Source organism: Apodemus sylvaticus, chromosome 8 (assembly GCF_947179515.1).
Source record: "Apodemus sylvaticus chromosome 8, mApoSyl1.1, whole genome shotgun sequence".
In the NCBI taxonomy this organism is placed as follows: domain Eukaryota; kingdom Metazoa; phylum Chordata; class Mammalia; order Rodentia; family Muridae; genus Apodemus; species Apodemus sylvaticus.
In genome coordinates this window covers 22672550-22698382 of record NC_067479.1, presented here as the reverse complement: position 1 = coordinate 22698382, position 25833 = coordinate 22672550, and the positions used below count along the sequence as shown (strand labels likewise).

General features: G+C 39.2%; 1 protein-coding gene across 13 annotated transcripts in view; it reads right to left on the bottom strand.

The window, feature by feature from the left end:
• Positions 1 to 25833, bottom strand: part of Mycbp2 (MYC binding protein 2) — a 228396-nt gene continuing 202563 nt past the window's right edge. For 11 of the 13 annotated variants that reach the window (XM_052190750.1, XM_052190751.1, XM_052190755.1 and 8 more), the window contains 17 exons: positions 25325 to 25564; positions 24806 to 24904; positions 22744 to 22824; positions 21219 to 21485; positions 20490 to 20773; positions 17637 to 17733; positions 16098 to 16217; positions 14125 to 14226; positions 13279 to 13407; positions 12961 to 13093; positions 10911 to 11014; positions 9860 to 10048; positions 9048 to 9155; positions 7423 to 7632; positions 4601 to 4708; positions 3654 to 3819; positions 1 to 817 (listed from right to left, as the gene is read on the bottom strand). In XM_052190750.1, the coding sequence (XP_052046710.1) occupies positions 702 to 817; positions 3654 to 3819; positions 4601 to 4708; positions 7423 to 7632; positions 9048 to 9155; positions 9860 to 10048; positions 10911 to 11014; positions 12961 to 13093; positions 13279 to 13407; positions 14125 to 14226; positions 16098 to 16217; positions 17637 to 17733; positions 20490 to 20773; positions 21219 to 21485; positions 22744 to 22824; positions 24806 to 24904; positions 25325 to 25564 (2553 nt within the window). In that variant the 3' untranslated portion in view covers positions 1 to 701. The remainder of the gene's footprint in view (positions 818 to 3653; positions 3820 to 4600; positions 4709 to 7422; positions 7633 to 9047; positions 9156 to 9859; positions 10049 to 10910; positions 11015 to 12960; positions 13094 to 13278; positions 13408 to 14124; positions 14227 to 16097; positions 16218 to 17636; positions 17734 to 20489; positions 20774 to 21218; positions 21486 to 22743; positions 22825 to 24805; positions 24905 to 25324; positions 25565 to 25833) is intronic. The other 2 variants (XM_052190753.1, XM_052190757.1) reach the window with 1 other exon arrangement.

Below are 25833 nucleotides of genomic sequence, written 5' to 3'. Positions count from 1 at the left end.
TCGACTTTATCACTGTATAAAAATGTACAGTGGCTTTATTGACATGTACATTCCAATATGTTTACAGCTGCAAGATAATGAGGCACACTCAGTATTGCACTTCATTAAAATTTCAGGCTCAAACTTAACCTAGAAGTTTAAATGAAACTGCTTTTGTAATTTAGTAATTCTTATACAGGACAAACATTGATAGCTTTATATACAGTCTGATACTTATTACATTTATAGGTCTTACTAACACAATTTTTTTTAAATAACAGTCCAGGAAAGAAACCAGAATATTCCTCTTTTTATACCCACCCGTGATGCAATTGTACAGGATTACAAAAAGGCAGTATACAATAAACAGTGATTCTTTTTCTTTTTTCTTGAAAGCCAGCATCATTCTTAGTCCATAAGTATGGAGATCCTTTTATATCAATTATCTATAATGTCCAATGCTTCACAGGCCAGTAATGGCCACATGCAAACACTTCACAAGTTTGATGTCTTGGTTCGAAGAAGATAAACCAAAATAATGGGGAAATGTTCGTAGCAAGAATTATGTACAAGGTATTTGGCATCATTCCTGCACTGTAAATGGTTCGGTTTCAGAATGTAAAATGGTCCCGTTCTGATCCTGAGCAGAGTTTAACCTTCACTGTATCTTCCCAGTGGATGAAGGCAACTATCTTTTCTGTAGACAAAAGGATCTGAAAGTTCTAAAACGTGTGAGCATTTCTGCACACGCCACACCCAAGAGCAAACTCTTCCCCCGTGGGTGGGTGAGCAACGTGGAGCGGACATTCAGTTCCTTCTAGCTGCTTGCCTTTGGGACCTGTGCACATTGTAAAGGAGGGAAAGGGATGTAGTTTTAAATACTCGATAAATGTGATGTGAATAAAAATCAGCTTATTCAACGAAATAACATGTCTATGAATTAACAAGCTAAACCCAAGTTTCTTCTTAGCACAAATACATTCACCATGCAAGCTTCGGCATTAGGGACCCGAGTATGTACATCAGACAACATGGAGGGAAATGCCCCCTGACCCAGAGGGTCCTGAGCTATAAAGTTTTAAGGAGCAATGATCAAAATCAGTCACAAAAATCTCTAACCTTAATCTAGCAGAAAATTATTCTGCATCAAAAAAAATAACAACAACAACAACAAAAAACCCAACAACAAATTTTTGTGGGGGAATTTCTTTTTACAAGTAAAAATCAAACCTAAATATAAATAAGCCATTTTCATCTTCTTCTACCTTCACTGAAGAAAAACTAATTAGACACTAGCAAAATGGGAAGACTTCTAATGCCATTTGTTAAGTATCTGAAGCAAAGTCAAGTTGAGTTTAAAACATGAATGTTACAATAACTGTAGTAATCTGGAAAGAATCACTGTGGGAAAGACACAGGTTTGAAATCAAGTAGGGGCATACAAATGTCAAAGTAATACCTGACCTTCTCTATTTACATATTTCAATGATATGCTAACGACAGCACAGTGCAGGCCCGTGATGACATTAACCAGCATTACCAGTACTCAACACAGACTCCCCCTAACTCTTTTTTTTTTTTTTTTAGATTTTTTTTTATTTATTGTTATATGTAAGTACACTGTAGCTGTCTTCAGACACACCAGTAGAGGGCGTCAGACCTCATTATGGATGGTTGCGAGCCACCATGTGGTTGCTGGGACTTGAACTCAGGACCTTTGGAAGAGCAGTCAGTGCTCTTAACTGCTGAGCCATCTCTCCAGCCCTTCCCCCTAACTCTTGTGTCTAACTCACTCCTGGGAGTTGAGTTGTGTAAGGACAAAGTCCTTCATGTGGTCAGTCCCTTGCATGCAGTGGAAGTCCTGTCTTGGTGTGACCTCTCATCTCAGCTTACACCCCACAACTTTGTCCTTAAACACTTATTTCTTTGCAAACTTCATCATTTTTTGCATTTTTGTTTTAAAAAACTACAATTTCCTTTATTAGTAAAACATGGATTTTCCCTGATGACACTGCCTTTAATTTTTCTCCTGAGAGTGGCTGTGCCCAGGCTTCTCCCATGTCCTTAGGCCTGGGAGCATGGTGGACTTTCTCCCAGTTCCTGCTTCTTTCCAGACCTTGACCTACAACTTCTGCGGAACGCTCCCCTTTCTCCCTGAGAATCTCTGCCCTCGCTGCCTTCCGCTCCTCGCTGCCCTGGCTCTCCTCTTACAGTCACCCTGACACCCTGCTTCAATGACATTCTCCATTTGCTTCTTTCACAGTCTGCCACCAATTAAAGAGGAGTTTTAATGGAAACCAGTGTAACAATTTTTGTGTGAAACAAATAAATGGCAATACACTGCATATAAGTCAAAATGTTATAGGATTGAGTCACCTGTTTATCCTCTCATTTCTAAAATTTTGCCCATATAAATGAGTATATATCTCTTCTTTTCCTTTTCTTCCAAAAGGCAGCACAGTGCAAATACTGATCTTTGTGTTTATCACCTGCACTACGTCTTAGGCTTTACACACGTCAGTACAAAGAGACGCCAGGATTTGTCTCCTCCCTCCTATTCTTTTTAAATACTGACAGCGTTTAGTAATATTAGCCCACTCCCTTGTTAGACACTAGTGCCATTTTCCTTATGTTACTGTTGTAGGAGCCTTTTGCCCCTTGCGGTCTTGTTGGGGGTATATCCCATGGTGAGGACCGCAGGCTGTGACTGAGGGGTGAAGCTACTGCCCTGCTTGAGGGGGCCTCCCATCTGTACTCTAACAAGCCAAGGTGAGAGGGTGTGTGAGCCTCAGAGCTTCAGCAAAGCTGTCTATGACCACATGTGCGTGTATTTACAGCAACACACTCAGCTCACACACAGGTCTTCCTCCAATCTCATTTCTCTCTTCTCACCTGTCACTCTACCCCGGTGTAGCCTGGTATTCCCTTCCCTGTGACCCTAAGCTTCCTATTTTTTTAGATTCCTGGATTCTGTGTTCATTTTTTTCTTTGCCTAATCTCCATGGACAGTGTTTTCCTCTGTATTTTTGGGAGATATTTTGGTTTCCTTAGCTTTCTGGTTCTAACTCTGCTACCATTTCCTAGGTATTCTACCTCAAATAAATACTCTTCCTATCGTATGGAAATCTTCCTAAGGAGAACAAACAAAGACCCCCCCCCCCCAAAGTCCCAAAACATCACAAGCTGGGCCTGATAGAGAGGCCTATAACCCCAACCATCATAGTCTGTGCAGAAGGACTGCAGGTCTGGGGTCTCTGCCTGGGCTACAGAGTGAATTTAGGTTAGTCTGGGCAATTTACTGAGACCTTCTCATCAAATAAAAACTACAAAGACTGTTCAGTGGTGCGGTATTTGCTACTGTACGCAAGGCACTGCAATGAACTTGTCTCCCCTCCCCGCCCCCGAGAGTTAAAATATAAACCTTTTCCTTGACTCTGCCAAGAATTTAAGGATTTAAGACATTAAGTGTCACATGGCTGACTTTTCCTTTGCTTCCTCTACTTCTCAGTAGACGTCACTCTTGCTCCAGGAGATGTTTCAGTACAGCTCCTAGCACATGACCTCAACTTCTTAACTTATTCAGGAACCATAAACTGACACTAGAAACAGAGTTCTCAGTCTTTAAATCTCATTACTATATAGATTATTGTGGGCTTAAACTATTGAGAACATACCTGCAGGACAGTGTGGGAGTTCTTCCTTAGGAATGCTGGTCATTCTTTGAAAATCATCATGACAAGCATTACAGAAATGTGTTGTTCCAAAACAGAAGAAGACAGCTACTGAGCAGCAATAGCGACATTTGTATTCTAGAAAGTCTGTTCCATGTTTGGGACACATCTATATAAAAAGGCAAGGGAAACACAAGATTAGAGTGAGGTATTTCAACAATACTTATGATAGCTGAAGACACATATAGTGAGTTTAAGAAGTGTATAGCTTATTAATCAATATTTTGAGAACACATGTAGCTTTGAATGCTGATCAAGAATGCAATGGTATAGGTTAAAAGATTATGGAGTAAACATGCAGTCCAAAAGATCTAATCAGAGCCTCAAGTTCTGGTTCGGCCTCCCATCCAATCTGTCTGATTAATAAGCAAACTACATTTCCTCATCGATGTTTTATTGGGTTAGAAAGTTGCCCAATAATATCGTACTATCTACCAAATTCATAGGAATACTGTGAAAGTTTCATTAAGGATGGGAAAGCCGAAAAGTTTGAGTGCAGGTTTATAAATGAATAAGTAAATATACTGATCACTTCATGAATGGCAACTATAAAAATATTAAAAAGAATAATACTCATGAACAAATTTAGAAGCTCATGCACAATCCTGATATGGATCAGAATAGACTACATGTATGTTGAAGCAGGGATTATGGAGAATTGGTCTTAAAGACAAAATTTTGACTAAAATAGGTTTAATTTTATTATTTTTCATTGTGTGTAGGTGTTTGTATGTTTGTGAATATCACGGTGCCTTTGGAGGCTGCCCCCCACCCCCCTGAGCTGGAGTTATGGAAGGCTATGAATTGCCTGCTGAGGCTTGGATTCCCTGGAAGATGACCATCTCTGTAGGCCCAGCTGTGACTTTGTGACATGTCTAACATCTGCCTACCTGAGCCCTGGACACATCAGAGCAGGCACCACAGATGAGCTCTCTGGGGTCGTAATCATCTCCTTGTCCAGCTTCAGCGTCACAGCGAGCCTCGCCACCAAAATACGCCTGTGGAGAAACCGTGTGTCCATGAAACAGCAGCCTGGGGGGCAGTGTGGCTGCAGTGACTGTGCGACACTCCCTAAGGCCAAGTATGTGGTGTCCACACTGATGACTGCAGGGAGAATTGGGTGCAAATGAAGCTAATCGTTCACTTATTATCTATTTACTTTGTTTTTATGAGACAAGGTTTCTTTGTGTAGCTCTCTGCCTCCTGAGTGCTGAATTAAAGGTGCGCACCACCAAGTCTGGCTTAAAAATAATTTCAATTCTGGAATGCGGATATTCTCCTTTCAGAAGGAGGGAGTCTAAAAAATTATGTTAAAGGAAAATGATGAGAAGATATACAATATTTAAACAAGTATGAGGAATAAGGTATCAAGTAGTAAATACAAATGATGCTTTTTCTGAGAAAAATTGGGAGTTTTTCTCATTCTGAAATCTTATACAACATGGCCCCTTTTATTGCTTAAAACATGCATATCAATTCCTAAGTCACAATTATACACAATTAAGTGTGCCTGGAATAAATTAGAGCAGAATTAAAATTCTTTTTAATTTCTAATTGTTTAATAAGAAAGCAAAAAAAAAAAAGTCAATCCTCTTCTGATCATACAATTTTGGACATGAACAAAAAAATTAAGAAATTCTATTCAGAATACTGCTCATATTTGTAAATCTACTCTACAGTCAAAAACTAAATATCTAATATGAGCACCAGAATGAATGCAACTATCTTGATGGCCAATTTATTTTACTTTTGACACAAAATAAACGAGGCCAAGAAATTGAGACAATTTGCATGCTCCCTATGCCTGCAGTCAAAAGGCCAGGTCCCTACTGAGTGAACCAGGTGAGTCAATATCTGTCTCCATCCACATGAGAACAACAGGACAGCAGACGGGCTCCAGTGGCGGAGTCTGAATGCTCATCTGTCAGTACATGTGGCTTTCCAGTATGCCAGCGCGTCCCAGGCCCATCTGCTTATTCCAACTGCTTGAGGTTTCTATGTCTTAAGCACGTGACTGTTACCCCAGGGGTAGCACAATATTCATTTATAATGTGTACATGGTAATTATACATAAATGGAGTTTTATTATTTGTGACAATATAGTGTTGACAAATGTATGGCCTGGGTCTTGCCTTGTATGTACAGTGTACACTCATATGCCTGCCTAACCTATTTACCTTCTATTCATTAGTTTTCTTTATTACATTTCAGGACTGCATATCATTCCTTCACTCATTTATTCATTCTCTAGTTAATCTAGTATTCATAGTACTGACTAGCATCAGGGACTGGAGATAGATGAACAGAAACGATACATCCTTTGTCTTTATAGAGCTTAAGAAACGGAGAGACAAGTAGAGCAGTAAAATAACGGGGGTTATGTTATTGTGGGCGTGGATGCAAGGCAGCAGAACTGCACGCAGAGGTGGTGGTTCTGGGAAGTGTGCACATGTCACCGCAGAGGGACAGGAGCAGAATCCTCCAGTCAGTCAGACGGGCTGTATGTATAGAGTTACAATGAAAGTAAAAGTGCACCCAAAAGATGAATCATGGTATGCACTCACTAATAAGTGGATATTAACCTAGAAACCTGGATTACCCAAAACATAATCTACACATCAAATGAGGTACAAGAAGAAAGGAAGAGTGGCCCCTTGTTCTGGAAAGACTCAATGAAGCAGTATTCAGCAAAACCAGAACGGGGAAGTGGGAAGGGGTAGGTGGGAAGACAGGGGGAGAGAAGGGGGCTACGGGACTTTCTGGGAGTGGGGGGGCTAGGAAAGGGGAAATCATTTGAAATGTAAATAAAAAAAAAGGAGCATCTGCAGGAACTCAAAAAAAAAAAAAAAAAGTAAAAGTGCAGCAGGGCAGAGAAGAAGATTCCAGAGAGAGAAGCAACCTGTATTAGCACAGGGCAGCAGTGGTGGCACAGTCATGGCTGAGTTTGGAGAAATGTATATTGTTCACTATGTTATTGGAGGTGAGGAGAGGCAGGCAATGCTACAAGATTAGAGGAGAAGAATGACCCAGGCAGATCTGAGATTTAGAAAAACTAACCTCCTTGCAGTAGTATAAGGAAAGAAATAGAGTTTAGGAACACCACAGAAAAGCTCAGGAAGATACTACAGTCACAGAAGAAGATAGAGTTATTCAAAATGTGTCAGGAAGCTAGGACTCAGAAATCTGTAGGCAGAGACAGAAGATTTTGCAGACACACATTACACACTGGGAAATGAAGGCTGATGTATCATATCAGATATCAACACTGAAGTACCTGTGAGAACTTCAAATGTCTAGTAAAATCCCCAAAGAATCTGGAAGGTCATAATGGCATAAGTGGTAGGTAAAGTCATGAATGTAGCAGTGAACACCCCAAACAAGGAGGAGCAGTGTCTTAAAGGAGTACTGGTAAGACATGAGTGACCAATAGGCTGCTGTTAGAGCAGCCATGGAAGAACAAGTAGTATCACACAGTAAGATCTGTCATGACGTAGCGTATCCTTTGTATGGAAATACTATACGCTTTAGAAAAAGTTTGTTTAGGTAAAAAGTATTCCCCTCTTCCGAATTAAATTAATTACTTCAATTTGAAACACTTCATCAAAGTTTCACATTTTTAAATTCTAGCTTAAGGTTTAAGAATAATTATACGTCACTATACAATTCAACTTGATTATATGGGTAATCTCAGGATCTTAACACTTTGGCATACCTTTCTGCACTTGTAGCAAACATAATATGCGTATCTGTTCATGGCATAGCCAGCTGGATCATTGTAAAACCTGACGCCAGGAGTCGTGATGGCTTCACTCTTGTGCAGGCCTTCATACTCCAGTCTCATTAAGGCTTTTCTCCGCACATCTTCATAGAGCTCTTTTATTGGATCAAGCAGGTCTTTTAATACTATATGATTTATTTTGTTCTGAAATAAAAAGTATATTTTTAACAGAAGCATTTATGTAAGAGTCCAACAAATACTTAGTGTATACTCAAGTGCCAACCACTGTAACAGGAGATAACTAGTTAGAAAACTCACTGTCTATAAAGCACTACTGCAAAATCCTCAAAAAATTCTATTTTGCCAAGAGCAAGGAAAATGGAAGAATAAGGACTCTGCACAAAACACTTCCATTTCTTGACTTTGTAGTTTCTGGCTGAAATACATCTTTCTCAGTCTTATCTGTTCTTGGAACAAAGGCTATCCTGTTTCTACAAATATGACACATGACCTCATGTGTGGGTTGGGAATGTGTTTTGGATCCATGGAGATGGGGTCTTGTCAGGTAAGAGATGATCATATTCTATACACCATCTTCCCTGCCTTTCCCAGGCTCATAAATATGACTTTATCTTCATGGTGGCACCATGAGAAGGGAGAACAAAATACTGTAATTCGTTTTTATTATTCTAAGTAAGCAAAGACTGGGCTGAGATTTTTCATATTAACTCCATTGGAACTGCCCATAAACAGGAAGGTTAAACAAAACAAAACAGAGTGTTACAAAGTCAGACAGAGAGAAGCAATGGGAAGACGATAGTGTCTTTAGTGAAGGGGCGTTCTTATCACTACAGGCTGCCTCAGCAGTTCTCTACTTCCATTACTACTTTTCTAGAGATGTGTTGTAATGCCAGAGAAATGTTCTTATTTTAACTAGTTCTAAAGGCACTGAATAACAATATTTCACATTTTAAAAGCAGATCACTGGTCCTGCAAGCAGTAGAGGTTCCTTTTCTGTTAGTGCCTCACAGCTGTGTGACATAACTCTTAGTGGGTCTGAACTAGTGTTGCATTCATCCCTAGTACACAGTGTTACTTAATTAACATTCCTCATGCCATATATGAAATATTTACTTCAATTTAGCCAGCTTTTACCTGACAATTAGGTGACAATTCAGGTGTTCCCACCCACAAAGGTCTCAGTTTCTCACCTTTCCTAATGCTGCAACCCTTTAATGTGATCCCCAATGATAAAATTATTTTTATTGCTACTTTATAACTGTAATTTTGCTACTGTTATGAATCTTAATGTAAATATCGGTGGTTTTTGATAGTCTTAGGTGACCCTGTAAAGGCTATTTGACCCCGAAAGGGGTTGCAACCCACAGGTTAAGAACCAGTGGTCTAGGTAAGGGAACAGTTGACAAAGAGGTATATTTCTACTAACCCAACAGTAAACACTCTAGAGAGACTGTGCACTGTTTTCAGGTTCTACATGGATGATGAGGACAGCACTAATGGAGACTCAGGGAAGGATGCCAGGAGAAGCTGATAACTATCTGAGATGAAAACAAAGATGAAAAGATATAAAAGTAGGTAAGTTCAGGTTCTTTGCACACCTTGCAAATGGGACAGGATATAAATCCAAATGTTATCCTTGGACCAAGCCATCTGTTTTCCAAAACTCGCCGACAGCACTGTAAGTGGAATACATGACTGCAGTCCAACTTAAAGAGAAAGACAAGGACGTGAGTGAGCAAATGCAGTCATGACCACACTGAAGTAATGAAGAGACTCTCCTATGTAGGAGAGCTGCGTGACAGAGGGAAGAGAAAAACCAAGCACTTTAGTATCAAGGCATGTCAGGGCTTTGAAAACTTACACTTGAGACATTTATTATTGGCTAGGTTTTCAATTCTAATTTTTTTCTAGTCATGTATTAATGCCACTTATATAACAGCTACATGTATAAAATAGGCTAGGTCAGGAAAATGTGAAATTATTCAATTAGCTAACATATAGAGAAAAGAAATTATAAATGTCAAAAATGTCACAAACATTTATTTAGCAAATATAGCACTAACTTCTATTAAGTAGTGAGGTACACATTGCTATCTATATACAGAGTAGGTATATATGCTACAACATATTCTGCATTGCAGAAATTAAGGAGAAGTTATCTACTTGATAATCTGATCATTTCTCTCTTCAAGCACGTTCTAAGTAGGCTCACACAATCACCAATGGTTGGACCTACAGAATGGGAGGCAGAACGTGAAGCAACAGAACTACTCAGCATCAACTAAGGATCACATATTAACAGGCCATTTTCCCTTGGCCATCTAAAGAATGTTCCAATCATCTTTTCACTTGAGAACTGTGGTCCCATCCCCTCCTGTGTAAATCTAGGCACATTTTCAAGCTGAGGCACCTGAATGGCTGGCGCTGCGGAGAGCGCTTCGGTGAAGCAGACCATGCACATGTCGTCAGCGTCCTGCTTCAGGGTGGAGGCGCTCTTATCGCAGCCGTGCAGACAGGGCAGACAGCGCTCTTCGTTTCTAACACCTCCACATGGGTGTCCACATGGATGCGTCTTGCTACAGGCGATCTTCGCATATTCCTATTGAAGATGAATTATAGCAGTCTTAGAATGATTAAAAAGGCATGTAACCTCAGGGTTAGATTAACTATATTAATTCCTCCAAACAACATTACAGGAACATTATACCTATTAGAATAAAACAACAATAATTATTCCTATGCTTTGAATATAAACTAGGATTAACAGTGTTTTTCTTTAATGTAATTAAAGGATTTCATTCAACATAAAAGAACAGCATTGATAAAAAGTGAACTATGAAAAAAAAGCAGAACTATGACTTTAGTTGATTTGGCATTTCACATAGGCACTATGTTCAGATGTAAAAATCTTATCACTGGCCCCTTTCCCAAACCAGTGGCCAAACTCCAAACAAACACATCCCCACCTATGTCTCGTAACTGGAGTACCAACCACATTCCACAGCATATATATTCGGCATGCAAAACCTTTCTTTCAGACACTACAGGTTTACTTTAGGCAAACAAATGAACAAAGACAATGGATTTCTGGGCAGATGTATATTTTATAGTGTATGTGTGTGTGTGTGTGTGTGTGTGTGTGTGTGTGTGTGTGTGTGTGTTTACTCATACAAGGCCTGTACTGAGAATCAAGCCCAGGTCCCCTGCAAGAGTAGTGAGTGCTGTTAGCCACTGAGCCATCTCTGCTGTCCCAAGTTGGCAGATACCTTAGCTGTTTCCAGAAAAAAATTAAGTACTAATGGTGGTAATGAACAAGCATCACAACATGTCACCTTTGGGCCGTGGCAAAGGAAAACTGCACTGAGGCAAAATGACAACCCTTACTAAACAATGCAGATGCCTTGTGAGAACATATACACTCTTCCTTCCTGACATGGCCTAGCCTCTAACAAGATGCCTACCTGGCAGTCTGCATCAGAGCAAACACTGCCGACAGCAGATAACTCCGTTCCACTCCTGGACCCACAGAAACGGCATGCTTCTGAGCTGCTTGTGGTGGGTTTGCCTAGGTGCAAGCAGAAGAAAAAAAATCTTTAGGAAAGTCATGCTTTTTATATAGTATTATAGATAATTTTGAAATAGCAAGCTAGATTTCTTTCAGTTATTAAGGGCTGGAAGCTGCCCTAATTAATAATCTCACTAAAGTGGTAAAAAAGATAAATCTAAAACCAAATAAACTTGACTGGTCTATAGCCTTTTAGCAGAAGAAAGAGACTATATATCTAGTTAAGGTAGCAGAATGAGCAAGTCTGGCAAACCCTTACCCAACATGTACAACACTAGATAAATATTATAATTAAAAAATAAAGTATATAGAATAAAGAGAAGTTTTTGAATAATTTTATGTAACAAAATTACAAGACAGTACAAAATCTGACTAGATTATAAAAGCTGGAAAATAGGAAAACCTACCCAAGGAACTCTGCAATTTCAAAAAAATTTTAAATACATTGAAATACTGAAAAAAGAATCAGAATTCCTTAAAATAAAGATTAAAGACTGTGATTATTTTTGAATACAGGCACACAAATTCGAGTAACAATCACTGAGTCCAGAAATGACTGCAGAACATTCTTTGGAAAAGGAAAGGAGTGTTTATATAAAAGGAAAGGTCAATATTATATTTGTTAATGTAGACCACTGACAGATCACAGGAGAAAAACAAATTGGGTTTGAGAAGAGGTGTATGTTGTAGCATGAGTCACCTGTATATAGTTAGTTAATTCAGATTTATGCTCAAGGCCAACAGGAAAAACTGTGTCATTAGGACAGATGGCTGACAGACAGCAGTTTTGCTGAAAGTGAGGGGTTCAGCTCATAAAATGTAAGGTTCCATCTTATAAACAAAGAGAACGAAACTGTGTGAGGTTCAAGTGTACCGGACATACAAAAGTATATTCTAAAGCGGTGCAATGCTCACCTTCATTATTACAATTAGCGAAACAACTATTTAGTAAGCTCTGAGAAGTACTAACTGTAGAAGAGACTGAAGTATCAGGAAATCATAGGACCTTGCAGTTATGTCACAGTATAGTCATGGTATCCACAGGCTCACTACAAAGATGTAAGCAGTCTAAGACAATGGACCTCACAGAGGCTAATGGATTACTTAGTTGCTGAGTGGTTTGAATATGAATGGCCCTCATAGGCTCATATATTGCTTGGTCACCAGGAAGTGGAACTGTTTAAAAGGATTAGAATGATTAGGATGTGTGGCCTGGTAGGAGAAAGTGTATAACTGGGGATTGGCTCTGAAATTTCAGAAGCCCAAGCCAGGCCCAGTCTGCCTGCCTGCCTGCTCAAGGAACCAGATGTAAAGCTCACAACTACATTGTACCTACAATGTAGTTGCTTCCCATCATGATGATAATGGACTAACCTCTTACACTGTAAGCAAACCCCCAATTAAATGTTTCTTTGATAAGAGTTGCCTTGGCCATGGTATCTCTTCATGGCAGTACAAAAGTAAGACAGTTATACAGCAGGTTCATGGGAAATGGGATTTCCTAACTTTTTGTCTGATGCTCTTTCTAACATAGATGGCTGTCTGTATCTACAAACATATGTGGTCAGATGCCATTATTTAGCATCTGTACTACTCAGAATTATTCCTGTTAGATAAGCTAGTGTCTTAGTTAGGATTTTACTGCTGTGAACAGACACCATGACCAAGGCAACTATTATGAGGACCACAGTTAATTGAGGTTGGCTTACAGGTTCCAAGCTTAGTCCATATCGTCAAGATGGGAACATGGCAGCATCCAGGCAGGCATGGTGCAGGAGGAGCTGAGAGTTCTACATCTTCATCTGAATACTAGCTTCCAGGCAGCTAAGACAAGAGTCTTAAAGCCTACCCCACAAGGCCACTCCCCAGCAGTGCCCTCCCTGAGCCGACTTATCCCACACTGCAGACAAGCTTCATCTTCCTCTTAACCTTTAATTCTCTCTTACCTGTGTGTTCTCGGAATTCCACCATTGCCTTCATTGTTTTAGAATCTGCTAATGCCATCAACCAAAACAGTTTTGTTCTACCACAGCCTTCATGAAGATCAACTTTTATAGCTTCTTCTTCTTCTTTGAAGACCTGTTGTTCCGTTACAGAAAAGGGTTGAATGTGTTTAGTTTCTGGGTAGAAGCATAAACATAATCATTCAGCATCAGTGGTTAGTGAGACCACTGAGGACCAAGTAAGGCCATAAATTCTAAAGTCCACTTCCCCTGGTTCGCTCCCACATGATTTCAGAGTTCTGGCTAGGAAGACAAGCTCACCTGTCTTTGGTGAGTCTTTGTTCGCCGATGCAGATGAAGGAATCTGTCACAGTCAGTACACAGATTGCCACAGATGTTGCATAAGATGATAGCTGCAGTTTCACCATCATCATGGTTGTCACACATAGGCTGGAAGATGTTTTTACATGCTACTTTAGACTCACAAGAAAGCCTCCACAAACTGAACCTAACTAGTATATTTATGATATTGAAGGCCTTTATTCTAAAATCTACAAGACTTTTAGAATCTGAGTGTAAAACAGAACTACTGTAGGAGTATACTGGATTATCAAAATCTCTGAGAATTACTCAATAAGATTAATGTGTATGCAGGGTCAATGATTAAAGGGAGAAAATGACTTTATTTAGTGACTTAATATTCTCCTTGTTATTCCAAATCTCATGAATGATAAATGAGCACAGTTCATTAAAAAATTTTTTTAAAGGTAATCAGAAATGTTGAGAGGACTCCATCACGCCCCATGAATGCCTGCAGTGCCCCTGTGCCTCCTCTGTTTACACTTGAAGAGGGTATGTTAGACCATTCCTTTAGCTGGTTTGCTGCTTTATTTTGTCCTCAGGATAATCACATTTAAGCAAAAATCAGTCAGGTTACAAATTTTGCTGATATAAGCATGAGCTAGAGAAGGATATATAAAAGATTATATAAAAATCTTTTTTATATAATCAGATAAAAGCCCATAGATTTCTAAAGCATGAAGTAGGTTTATGAGGTGAATTGGACAAGCTGGATATACGTTTCCAAGAGTTCGATATGCTGTCTTTCCCCACAAACCATCACTAACTATAAAGAAAAAAGTTCTCACAGCGCACTCCCGACCTTACCATTTGCTTCTGCTGCCCATCCTTTCCCATCCACCTCCCTGAGGAGAGGCGGTCCACATGGTCCTGATCAAGAACACACAGTGATGCCAGGGCAAGCCAGAGCTGTTGAAGAGGAAGGCTGCTGCATTACTCAATTATGGATGGGAACACAATTATGAAATGCTTGATATCTGACAGAGATACAGCCACATAAATGCTCGATCCATTTGGACATGCACAGATGTTTAGTAGCACTTGCATTTCCCTGATGTGCATATGTGCCACACACCAATGGAGCCAACTCAATAAATGACTATTTCTGTATAGAATCACCATTATTTACCTGATATGAAGTTACCTCTACCAATGATGTAATCAATTCATTTATAGGAATAATATTTACTGTGCATGACTACTGTATATTTTCCTAGCTAGTACAGAGTCTGAAGTTCTATACTCCCGATGAGCTGATAAGTAGCTAGTTTTGCAGTTCCATAAGTAGTTGGGTACATATTAGGTTATTGTACATAATAGCAGTTTTTCAGGAGTCTGTTGTCTCAAAAGACCTACTTTGTACACCTTGCCATAAATAAATATCTGATAAATTTCAGAAAATTATAGAAAATCTATGGTGATGGCAGGGGCTATACAAGTGTGAAAGCCTGGGTCCAAACTGCTAGGATGCATGTCAAGCTGAGCGCGAGAGAGCAGGTCTGTAGTCACTCACAGTGCCCCTGGGCAGGAGGAGAAGGAGATGGGGGGGGGGGAGCCCGAAGGCCTGCAGGCGAGCTAGCCAACTGAGGCAGCTATAAACAAGGAAGCGACTATCTCACAAGATGGAAGATACACATCAACACCTGAGGCTGTCCTTGGACCTGCATACATGTGCCAAGTGCACACAAGCATCTGTACACACATATCATCACAGATGTACACATATGATGCAAGACACAGATATATGAAATACTAACATTTCTGAGGGATATAAAGAGTAGACTTCAGTTTTACACACAAATGACATGTTTATTCATTAAGAAAACATTGAAAAAAGAAAAGAATCTATGCAAGTGAAAAGGGAATGTGGAATGAAATAATTCTTGAGTGGTAGGAAGGGGGTCACAGTAAAACATACTTGTTTTAAGTGTCATGCCCATAAGCATGGTAGCATAAACTGGATTTCTCTGCTCTAATAAAATATAATTTACTTCTTTTACAGACTTCAGAGAATTAATCTAAATGATTTCCAGTAGTGTGTCATACTGCCATCTTCAGCAATAGCTGAAATCACCTTTGGAGGTATATGGCTCATAAAACCTTATGTTAAAAATTAGATGTCTCATTTAAAGACTCCAACCCTATTTCCTCAAAAGTTCAACCCTACCTAAAATTAGGATGTACTGTTTTAAAACATTTTTTAGACTTATTTATTCTATTTTATGTGCATGAGCATTTTTCCTGTATAGACAGACAGACAGACAGACAGACACACACACACACACACACACACACACACACTTGCATGCATGTTGAGGTCAGAAGTAGATGTTAAATCCCCTAGAACTGGAGTTACAGTAGCTGTGAGCCACTAAGTGATACTGGGACCTGACCTGAACCCAACCCTCTGTAACAAGTACTCTGAACTGCTCGCCATTTCTCTAGGCCAAAGAACTGGGCAGAGGCAGTCCTGTCTTTGAAGGATCATCAGTCTCTCATAGCATAATATAACTACTACTCAATTTACTAAGGTAAGCTATGGTAAATAGGTCAGTAGAAAGATAATAAACACTGCATAATTTAGACTTTTCTAACCAGTATATCCTCAGCTTCCAAAATAATAACAAAAGTTGATACTATACACCCAACAGTGAACAGTAATTATTATCACATTTAATTCATAAGTAATTTTTTGATGAATACTTATTTAATTACAAATGTGATTAAGTTGCCTTCTTGATCACACATAATGATACAGACCAACAACAACAAAAACTTACTCTAGTTGTTGCAATACATCTCACTGGAGACCTAAATTCTTCTTCCATCTTGGTCAAGGCAATGATGGTTTCTGCAATAGCATTTTTTGTCACTCGGGACCAGGCTTCTGACAGGTGACCCTAATGAGCAGGAAAGAATATCTTATTAAGTAACCAGAATTGTCATTATAGCAAACCCTTTTCTCTGAAAATCACCTCTCAAAAGAGAATCTTTATTGATACCAAGACCATGTGCTTTTAGAGGAGGACACAAACTACAAATCCTTTGCAATCTTATGAAATACTGCAGCTGCTAATCTCTACTTTGATGATTGTAAAGCAAATACAAATTTAAAGCTTCAACATTGCTTTTCCATATGTGCAAGGACATTTTCTTTTATAATTGGATAAAAATTAAAGGTACACATAAGGTTCCATGCTTGGGAACCTTGATATTTAAACTAACTTTAAACTAACTAAGAGAGTCCTAGATGCTCTCTCTGGAGCCTAAGAGCACACAGAGGCTCACCCCATAATTCTGGGTACAGTCCTCAGTAAAAATATTTAAAAAATTTTATTTTTATTTTTTTTATATATATATATATATATGTATATATGTTTGGTTGAATGTATGTATGTGTTGTGTGTTGTGTGTGTGTGTGTGTGTGTGTGTGTATGTGTACCTGGGATGACAGACAGCTGTGAGCCATCATGTGGGCATGGTGACCTAGATCCTCTAAGAGCAGTTAGTGCTCTCAGCTGTTGAGCTATCCTTCCAGCCCCAGCTATACAGAGACTTAATGAGTACCAATACTCCATTTCAGAATTCAGCTCTTCAAAACATTCTTTTTTACTTCAATGGACTTCTTAGAGAATGCCTATTTGCTATGAAGCCTAGGAAAACATCCATAGTTAAGAAAAAACTAGAACTTCAACTTTCCCCCAGACTCTCTCATTCCAGGTGCAGTGAACCCACTAACTGGTGTGCCCTCCTTTACAATGTCCCCTCTGCCTCCTCCTCAGGCTGTCTCCTAAAGACACAATACCATGGGATCAAAGTGACCCCAATGGACCCAGACACTCAGTGGAGTAATTCCCTGTCCTTTGCACCCCAGATTGTCCCCCAAGGACCTTAAGATAGCGGTAAAGGACATGAGTGAAGAATTTAAAGGCCTAAAAACTCACAGTGGCAGACAATGAGAAACTTCTAGGAATCTTTTTTTTTTTTCCTTTTTTTTTTTTTTTTTTTTTGGATGGGGGTATGCTCCAACACAAGTTCTTTCTTTCCTTAGGAAGAAGACATTTTATGTTTTAAGGTCCTAGAAAAATTACCTAAATTCTCAGGTAAATTAACTAGAAGTTTGAAATGAGCATACTTTGGTGACAAATTTCTCATCCACTGATAAGACCAATGATACAGAAGTGAGTGTCCTAAAAATAGTCTTTAAATAAAACTTAAACACAAATGTACTTTTATTAATTTAGCAGAGTAAGCTGTTTTCTGAGTGAAGCAGCTTCCTGCTTAGCTCCCTGCTGCTGTCATCAGGAGGAAGGACTTACTGCAGCCATATCCTTAATAAGCTTGATGATGATCTCCGAGATCTGAGGAGGAGTTGAGCCTTTCATCCACCAATGACTTTCACCTCGTCGGAGGTAACTATAAAGAAAACAATGTTATTTCACCACAGAGCATTATAACTGTTTAACTGACTGAATCGATTAGAATGTTTTATGATTTTTATTACACTCTTATTTATTTGGTGTGTATCTGTATGTATAAGTGTGCTATGGGGATCAGAAAGTCAAAGAACAACTTTCAGAGTTCATTCTCTCCCTCCACTGTGAGTCTCAAGAGGTTCACACTCAGGGTACTGCATGCATGTGGTGCATGCACATACATGTAAGCAAAGCACTGATATACATCAAATAAAAATAAACAGGATCCTTTACAAATGTCTATTCTTTCATAAAGTTCTTAAGCTCTATACATATTTTGCTATTTAAAAAGTTGTTTTTATATAAGTATGTGTGTGTGAGATGTATGTACATGTGTGTGTGTTCTTGGGTATGACATGTGTGTGTGTGTAGATGTGTATGTAGCCCCATACTGTTCCTGGGTATCTTCCTTCATCATATCTCACCTTGTATGGAGATAGTCTCTGACTGAGCCTAGAGCTCGCCCTTTGCTGTTAGTCTGCTTGGCAGGTGTGTTTAGGGGAGGCTCTGTCTAGTCTCTGACCTTTGGGACAGCACACAGTTCACGCCCACTGCTTATAGCTTAAGTTCTGGCAGCTATGAAGCTGTGAACAGGAAGTCTAATTGTCCTTACACTTGTGCTAGCTGAGCCGCCTGGCCTGCCCACCTGCACTTGTTGGATCTGTATCCTCCTCGTGCCTTTGTTCACTGACATTTTCAACTTTTTCTACAAAGTGTTACTGACACTTATTGGCCCTTTGCCCTTTTATAAACATTATTTTAATCTTATGGCCAATAGTCTACTATGTAACTTTAGATATTTTCCAGGTATGTCTTTCAATTTAAAAACATTTTTATAGCATGTATGACAAATACACTTACTGTTATATATCAAATCTGTGGATCTTTTTCTATATAACTTTTGGTATTAGTGAAAATTTAAGATTAGAAAAACATTCTTCTAAAATTTGTCTTTGTAGAATTTTAAAAGAATTATAATGTATTAAGTGATATGAAGTTTATCTTCTATTTTTATTGTTATTGTGGAAAGTATTAACATAAACCTGAAATTTATGTCTCTATACAGTGAAAAACAATATTTTTCAACACAGATACACAAATACCAAATGTTACCTAAAAAGCTTACTTTCTATATTCTATGATAGTTCTTTTTAAAATTTTGGTAATTTTATCTCATTTATTAATTAATTGATTGATTTTTTTTTTTTGAAACAATGCTGCAGTGGCCCCAGTAAACTCTGTAAGGCAAAGTTTTACAGACTGAGGGGAGAAATGCCTTCTGGGGCTCTCCAGAACACCTCTATTCAGAAGCTGTAAATCTCACTTGGCAATTTTACTTCTAGACTCTCTTCCTTCTTAGTAGCTGGGACTAAGAAAAACCAAGCAAATTAAGATGTAAAAGAATCCATCTTAAAGTAAGTCACTAGCCAGAAAATTCTGCAACGTTTTGCTCCAGTCGTTTACATAATTATTACCTCCCAACAGTGTATAAATGTAGTATGGTTCTGACACGATGGTATGAAAAGCATTAATTAGCACAGTGGTATAAATATATTTCACGTGTCTTGGCTGTATATCAGCTTATAAGTCATTGGACATAATTTAAAAGATATAATGTTATTAAGAAGAGGCTAGTTTAACTAGCGACTCATGAAAAATACAACTTTCTTTTGTTCTTTGATGCTTATGGTCACCCTTGCAGGACAGGTGGATTTGAAACAATAAGCCCAGACTAGAAGATATTTACATCTGAAGAACCTTATACAATGTCCTTGCCAAACAAGTGGGTGTTGGGCAAGGTAGAAAGAAACTGCTTTTGTCCTGCAGACCCCACCTAGGGGGTCTTTGGCTAAAACAACATTCTTAACTTATCCAGGTGTGATCCAGGATACTTACTACTCATGGAGACTCATTTAGACTTAAGAGTTTCACAAAATGCCCTTTAAAGTCTCTTTAAAAGTTTATATCAAGAAGATTGTTGTTGTCTGTGTTCGAGCTTCTCAACCTATTACACAGAAAAACCTTTCATCTGGTTGGTTTTATACTTCCTTGTGCCAAATGGTTATGCTAATTGTTCCTTGGGACTGCTTTACTGGATACATCTTTTGATATGTAAATGTCAAACCCTCATGCTTAAAGACTCATGCCTCAAGACAAAAAACACACTCAGATCCAAAAACCACCTCAGTGTCTGTGTGTCATTTCACCGCTGGACCAAAAGAATCCTGGTTATCCCACGGCAGAGTTTGGTCTGCGGCAAAACAGGGTCTCTCTGTATAGCCCTGGCTTTCTTCACTCTGTAGACCAAGCTGGCCTCAGATTCAGAGAGCTGCCTGCCTCCAAGTGCTGTGGTTAAATGCTTGTGCCACCACTGCTCAGTTAATTTAGTAATTTTAAATAATTAAAAATATTAATATTAGAGTGTGAGGGTGCGCATGCATTCAAGAGATGTGTCCACGCCACAATGTGTGCAGAAGAGGACATCTTCATGAAATCTCTTTCCTTCCACTTCTAGGGGGATCAAATGCAGGTTACCAACCTTGCACACAAGTGTCTTGTCTTGCTGAGTCATCTTCCTGCCTGACACTGCATTTGTACATATAGCTAGTTGCTCACGGATGTTATTTAGTGAGTGAGGCAACAGTAAAATTTGGGATGTTTTAAGTGTTTGATACTAAAATTGAGAGAATGACAAACCTGGAGTTGAAAATCATTGGCAGGGTGACTGTCGTAACTCCTTTGCCCACAGTGGTGCCTGCTGTCCCAGTGATGGTGGTCCCTTTGGCTTTGAGCTGGACAGTGAGCGCCTTGGCAATGCATCCCAGAAACATGTCCAAGATACCCAGCTTATTCCAGTCTCCTTTCTCAGTTGAGTGAATGATGTCACTGATGTCAGCTGGGGGAAGAGACTTCACTCCTATGATACTGGCCAGACGATTAGGAGTCACTTCAGGCAAAACACGTCTTAGTAAGGAGGTCACCTGATCAGAAGATTGAAAAAGTGCATGTAAACACTGTCACTTTATACTTCTCATGTAAAATATGCCTAGCTCCTTACTATTCTGTAGCTTTAAAATCCATGGAAATAACAGAAATTAACTTAATACTTTTAATAATTTATAGTTTTAAATTTAAGAAGAATATAATTTAAGCATTTTCAGAGTGGTGGCTACCACCAAAAACAGAATGACAAAAAAACCAAAAACAAGCCTTTTACCTTTGTTCTTAAATGGCATAAGATCTCTCTTGGCAGGAAGTCAGTCAATACTCAGAGTACTATTTATTACACGACACTAGTAATTAGAACAAATCTTAAGAAATAAACATGGAGTTCAGTTTTGATCAGAAACAAAATGCAAAATAATAAAAGTTCACGTTTATGGTCTTTGGTCTTCAAACTTTTAAGTGGCGGGAGTGCCGGCTCACCTGTCTCTGGACCCTCGGGGAGGCTGTGTGGAGCAAGGAGAAAAGGTCTTGAAGCAGAGTCAGCTGCTGAGCCAGGTACTGTCTGCCCACATTGGAGCCGCTCAGTGCCAGGACCATGGAGAGCAACTCGAAGCAGTAAGCATCTGAGGAGGCATCTTCATCACTGGGCTGCGAATTGGCGTTTTCCTTGCTGGATATGGCATGTTCCCACTCTTCACGAACTCTTGTGGCTTCCATGCGAATAGCCTGGACGATGTGTGCACAGACCTATGTGAAGGAAAGAGAAAATACAGAGTTTTATTCATAGGTCTTCTTTACTTTTGGTAGAATAAGCAAAAAATGCAAACTATGCAGGTTAATATCTGACTTAAAACTTTTTTTTTGCCAGTATATTCTCCATTATATTATTTTCTTAACTCATCTTAAAAATAATGGAACAAACTAGGGGAAACTATGACACAAATCTCAATAACCAAATCATCTGATATAAACAGCCAAGTTAATGAAGCAGGAAAATAAAATATAAATTTATGCTGCTTTTTCCTTTAAAAAAGATTTAATGTTATGAAAAGTAATATGAGGGTTAAAAAAAAAATCAGTATTTTTCATCTCCCTATTTTTTTTTTTTTGATGGAGTTACCCTATACCAACCAGGCTAGCATTAAATTCAAGTCCTCCTCTCTCTATCATCTACATAGCTGAGATCACAGATGTGTGTTTTTGTGCCCGGTTTCCATCTGTCTTCTGAAATGCTATTTTTATGTCACCTAGCATTCTCATATATTAAAAACCTAGACTTACTTCTCTGGATACTTATGTTTAAAAGTATTAATACGAGTAATTTAATATTATTAGCTTAGCTCTTTCCTTCCTGATTGAGAAAATGAGAAGAAAAAGGAATATAATAAAATACAAATGTTATGTTTGTTATACCTGGTTACTATGACTAAAGTATAATACTGTACCGGGGGTGTAACAGCTCCCACATATAACCCCAGCACTTGGGATCCTAAGAGAGTAGGATTGTGAGTTTAAGGCAGGTCTGGATACCATAGTGTTGCTCCGCCTCCAACCAATCAACTAATCAACTAATCAACCAATCAACCAATTAACCAATCAATCTACCCAACAAAGATGCTTGGTAGCCACCTACGCACCTGCTGAAAACAGAGATAACAAATGAAACAACAGAGACAGTGAAGTAAGAGTCAAATTTGTAATAGACTTTCCCTCTCCTTTATATTGAGACAAGATTGCACTACACAGGCTGGGCTGGCCTCACAACGTCTGCTCAGTTCTTTGCTTTTTCAGTGCAGGAATCACAGGCACAGGAAAGCATGCCCGACTCTCAAGTGATGCAGTATGACACTGCGGTCATTTCTTTTAAGGAGAGGACACATTCTCTACAGGACCAATGGAGATGGAGCATTAAAAGCCTTCTCAGATTTAGAGGACATTTTATAAACTGAAAGTCCTCAGGGAAGCTAAGAGACAAAGACAGCTAGCTGGAAAGCTAGTAACTAACCTGTTTTTGTAAGTTAGTCAGTTTACTCCTGCTGAATATGATTCCAACCATGTGCTCCTTCAGGTCAGCATCGGATGTTGCCTTTACATAGAAAAGTAAAAATAAAGAAGTAGACTCTTTAGAGAAAATGTGTATATTTGACATTTTAGAGTACCTTGAGAAATAATTAAGCATATATGTATATATGTACACTTATGCTAAATTGAAGCTCATAACTCCAAGCCAAGGAAGGATAAAGTTTGAGGAAGCCATTTTAACAAAGCATTATAAAAATGAACAAAATTTGAGGGAAAAAAGGGGCCTCTGTCCCTTTATAAACCAGAGAAATGGGAAGAAATCAAAATCAAAACAAATATATGGGACACAATGATAAAGAAGATGAATTCTATAACTTAAAAGGAGGTAACCCGAGTTGAAGAGGTGGCTCAGTGTTTAAGAGCACCGACTGCTCTTCCAGAGGTCCTGAGTTCAATTCCCAGCAACCACATGGTGGCTCACAAGCACCTATAATGGGATCTGATGCCCTCTTCCAGTGTGTCAGAGGAGAGTGACAGTGCACTCATATACATAAAATAAATACAAGAAAAAAAAAAGGAGGTAACCATAAAAAGCTAAAAGCTATTTCCTCAAAACCACTGAGCTCCATCTATATTACCTAAGAAGAGAGGGAAGGCACAAACAGCCACCACAAGAAACAAAGAGGCTTCACTACAGAGTCTACAGATATTAAAGATACTGATACTTTTGTAAACAATTTATGCAAACAAGTTCTATAACCAAGCACATTAGTTAATAGAACTATCAAGGTTTTCTCAAGAAGAAATGGGTAACTGAAATGGGCCCACATTTAGTAAGGAAAGCACATTCCTAGGAGGTGGCCCTTTATCATCTGTCGGCTAAATTATGCACAGCTTTGTTCTAGATAGTTATTTTCATCTTAGCTGTGTTTACATCTTTACTAATTTGTTATTTTTAAACAAAACTATGTTGACATATCTTCTATATATCTCTTTGAGAAATTTCAATTGTTTTTTGATACAATCACAGATATGTACACCTGAGTTACCTAGAGATAATTTTCATCATTCTTAAAAAGATACCATGCTATATATCTATCATCTAATACTATTGCTATATTATTATTATTGTCATTGCGATTGATAAACAAAATACCTATACACCAATAACACATTGATTAAAGTCCATAGCACTGATTATTCTCCTGAATGACATTTAAGCAATTAACAGAAGAGAACTACATAAGAATATCCATTCTGAGGGAAATGTTAGCAGAATAGGGAAAGAAGAAAACATCCTCAGTCTCATTAACAGAACCTTAAAAAAAAAAAAAAACCCAAACATAAAAACCTTCCAATAACATCACTTTTTCTTTCTGGATGCAGAACCAGGCAGGCTGCCTGTCCTGCAGCTCCCCGCCATGTGACACCTCACCAAGAGGAACTCAAGAGGCTGACCCTTTCCTCCTAGGTGGACTGTTTCAGTTCAGAAAAAAATAGTAAGGTAATTCTTTTAGACACGAGTCAAAAGCACCGAAAAGTCATTATTTCAGTAATATTTAACTGCCATACACTGACCAACACATGGTGGGTGATGTGGATGAGCTCTCTGAGAAGCCATGGGAGAGATAAGACAGTATAGATGAACGTATAAGAAAAAAGAAGCTGTGAAGGAGAAGCACAGATGGATTGGTCTGAACTTTGGCTGTTTTCTCTTTGGGGAGGTTGTAAAGAAGGTTCCTCTTATTTTCAGCTAGACCATGGAGGGAAATGCAATGGAGAAGGCAGAATTTGGTGATCCCCAAGGATGCCAACAGCAGCCAGCAAGCACCTCACAGAGCAGCTTCTATGGATGAAAACTTCCAGCTAGCTTGGATATGGAAAGGTGAGTTACTTTTAGCTCCTTTACCTTCTTTCTAATGCCACATGACATAGAAACTGCAGCCACATACCCACTAAAGTGTAAATCAACCCAACAGTTGGTTGTTTTACCAAAAGAAAGAAAATGAAAATGAGAAACAAAATTTTAGTCTACAAATAAATACATTGTATACTTTTTCCTCTCCTTCAGGGGACGACAGGAGTGCCTTTTCCTCCTGCTCTGGTGTGGGCTCAGCATCTCCAGAGATGAGCTTTCCAAACACCTGACAAAGAACAGAGACAGGCAGGTGAGAAAGCTAATGACAGCACTACCCCGGGGGGGGGGGGGGGGGGGGGGGGGGGGGGCTGGGCTGGAGGACTACCTAATTCTGATGGGTTTATTCATTCTTTATTTTGAAGCAGGGTGATACTGTAGTCCAGGCTGTCCTGAGGTTTGCTGCAATCCTTTTGTCTTAGTCTCTAGAGTGCCAGGACCATAGGCTCAGCCCCCCACTGAGCCCGATTCTGAAGGGTTCCCTCTGGTACAGCATCTCTATCTCCCAGTACTAGTATGGCTTCGCCAACACTGGATATTGGTAATGGCCTAAAGGAAGTGACCACGGGCTGTGCTTGGAACCAGAAGATAGTAGTAGAATGCCTGCCATACTCTCAGCACAGGTCAGTTTACCCTGCAGTTCACTCACTTGAGAGGTGATGAGTCTGAACACGCGGAGGGTCTCGGCCTCACAGCTCCTTTGCTGAGCCACACTGGCTGAGATCTGGCCAGCAATTTTTGTGCTTTCACCATCTTTCCAACCGAGGACTTTTACTTGTCGAACTCTTAATGTATTTTCTGGGCCCTTTAACTCAATTTTGATGATGTGATTATCCCCCCCTGGGAGTTCACTTGTTACCCAGCCAATGTGCCTGGAATCCAAATCAACCTGGTGGAGCAGAAAAAGGACAGGAACCTGATATAGCAGAATCACTTTATCACTGTCCTGGGCCTAGCATCAATAACAGAAAGCTCAAATAAACAACTGCACAGACAGTAAAGATTATCAGGTTATTCCCATTATCCTATTTAAGTTCTGTGGGGACAAGTCGGAGACAGAACAAAGAAGAAAGGGAGGTTGACCCAGGTTGAGAGAGTTTCAGGAGGTGATGGGGCTGGGAACTGATAGAGGCCTGCCTACCATATGGCTTCCCTGTA